We start from the raw sequence: 1,884 nt of genomic DNA, 5'->3' as shown, positions 1-1,884 counted from the left end.
TTACACTTAATGATCCATAATGTTTTTTGCAAATCCTAAATTCTGTGAAAGAGCACATTAGATGCAGATGTTTAATATGCTCATAATATTTTCTCCAAAAAGCAACAAAAAAATAAAATACTTTCTCTAAAGCATGACTATTTCAGACTACAATTGGATCCATCTGAAGTCCCCCTGGACCCAGAGGGGCTCCTGCTGTGTCTTAGGCACCAGCTAACTCTGTCCTCTCTACAGCTCAACAAGGGTTTCTTATTTCTTAGGTGGTTACTTCTGACAACTCTTATTTGGATTTCTGAGCCAAGGCAAGTCTGATAGATCAATCAAGTCTCCAGGAATGCAGATCTCACCTGATTAGACCCCAAATGTACGTAAGAATTTCTTCATTTTGAAACTCTGAGTAAGGTCAGCTAATTCCATCATGTTTTCATCCGCAGCCTTGCAAGGATACAGAGGATCCCTNCAAACCTTTACAGGATGAATAAATTAAAATTACCAGGCTTTCTTCATAATCTTCAGCCTTTGGATTCACACACACGATCATACGCACTTTTCCTTCCCCGTCGAAGTAGTTCTTGAACAGATGGGTTAACTTTGAATCTCGATATGGAACCATCTATAAATACAGTCAAATCCAAATACATAAGGCAAAAAATGCACACAAACAAAGTTATACAGACGATGAAAGGAGGCTGTTGCTTACCTTGTTAGTTCCATACATTTGGTTCTCTCTCAGGATGTCCATACATGTTCTTAGTGTCATTAGTGACTGGTTAATGTTACCTGACAGAAAAATATACACAAGATATATTTGAAAACAATATAGTAGCCAAAGTGTTCTGTTTGCCTATAAAATCTCATCTTCCAATAACTATTAGGCAGAAATTATAAATAACAGATTTTTTTGGCTCAATTTTAAGAGCTGTCTGCGCATGGTCCAGGCTCTCTTTCAATAGCAGTAATTACAGAGACAATAAATAGCCATCCTTCAGGAAGCCTATCAAAAGGATTTTCCACAAAATGCAACATTACACTTAATGATCCATAATGTTTTTTGCAAATCCTAAATTCTGTGAAAGAGCACATTAGNCTGGAATTTAGCAGTTCCTTCAAATATGAATGTAGGCCAAAACCACAGTATTAGTAGTTACCTGTGATTTTTATCAACAGAAATTACAGAAGTCTGGCCAGTTAGCTCACTCAGTAAGAGTGTGGTGCTGATAACACCAAGGCCAAGGGTTCAGATCCCCATACTGGCAAGTCAGTTAAAGAAATCACAGATATTTTTTATAGCACATATAGTTTATTGCTGACCAAGATAGTTTATGTTCATCATTACTTTGCAATTGTGAAAGTTTTCAGAATCAAAATGGAGTCACTTGTATTAAAACCCCTGACAAATAGAGCCGGGGAAAGGCCATCAAGCGGGTAGTTCTGAAGCACTCGTGCCTGATAACAAGAACTATGATGAAGGACTCTGCAAAGCCACAACCTTGCAAAGAAGACATCGCAAACTTAATAAAAAATAGTTCTGNCCCAAAATACAGAATTCATCTGTACCCCTGTAACACTCCATTATTCATGATTTCTCTTCCTCGACCCAAACTCCTGATGTTCTTTCTTCCCCCACTGTGTTCTCAGGAACTCACATTCCTGTGTACAGATTTCCCTGCGTCTTCAAAGCTCTCACATAATGATCCATTTTTCTGTTTTCCTAATGGCCAGGGGTTTTTAAACAGGAGTCACTGTTGTCCAGAGGTACATTTTGGGGAGTCCGCATACTTCAATGAGAAATAAATTACATGTTTACTTTTACTGATCTCTAACTGGAATTTAGCAGTTCCTTCAAATATGAATGTAGGCCAAAACCACAGTATTAGTAGTTAC

The 1,884-nt window shown here is 37.8% G+C and overlaps 1 protein-coding gene across 1 annotated transcript in view; it reads right to left on the bottom strand.

The window, feature by feature from the left end:
- LOC103582028 (kinesin-like protein KIF23) overlaps positions 1 to 780 on the bottom strand; it is a gene marked incomplete at its 5' end in the record, with an annotated part of 12,139 nt that extends 11,359 nt beyond the window's left edge. Inside the window, 2 exon segments of the mRNA XM_008563717.1 lie at positions 466 to 613; positions 701 to 780. Of these exon segments, the coding sequence (XP_008561939.1) occupies positions 466 to 613; positions 701 to 780 (228 nt within the window).
- Positions 781 to 1,884: the final 1,104 nt, after the last annotated feature.

The sequence above is a fragment of the Galeopterus variegatus genome, unplaced genomic scaffold, assembly GCF_000696425.1.
Source record: "Galeopterus variegatus unplaced genomic scaffold, G_variegatus-3.0.2 Scaffold14683, whole genome shotgun sequence".
NCBI lineage: Eukaryota > Metazoa > Chordata > Mammalia > Dermoptera > Cynocephalidae > Galeopterus > Galeopterus variegatus.
Note: the sequence above shows the minus strand (reverse complement) of the source record. Positions and strands in the feature narration are given on the sequence as shown.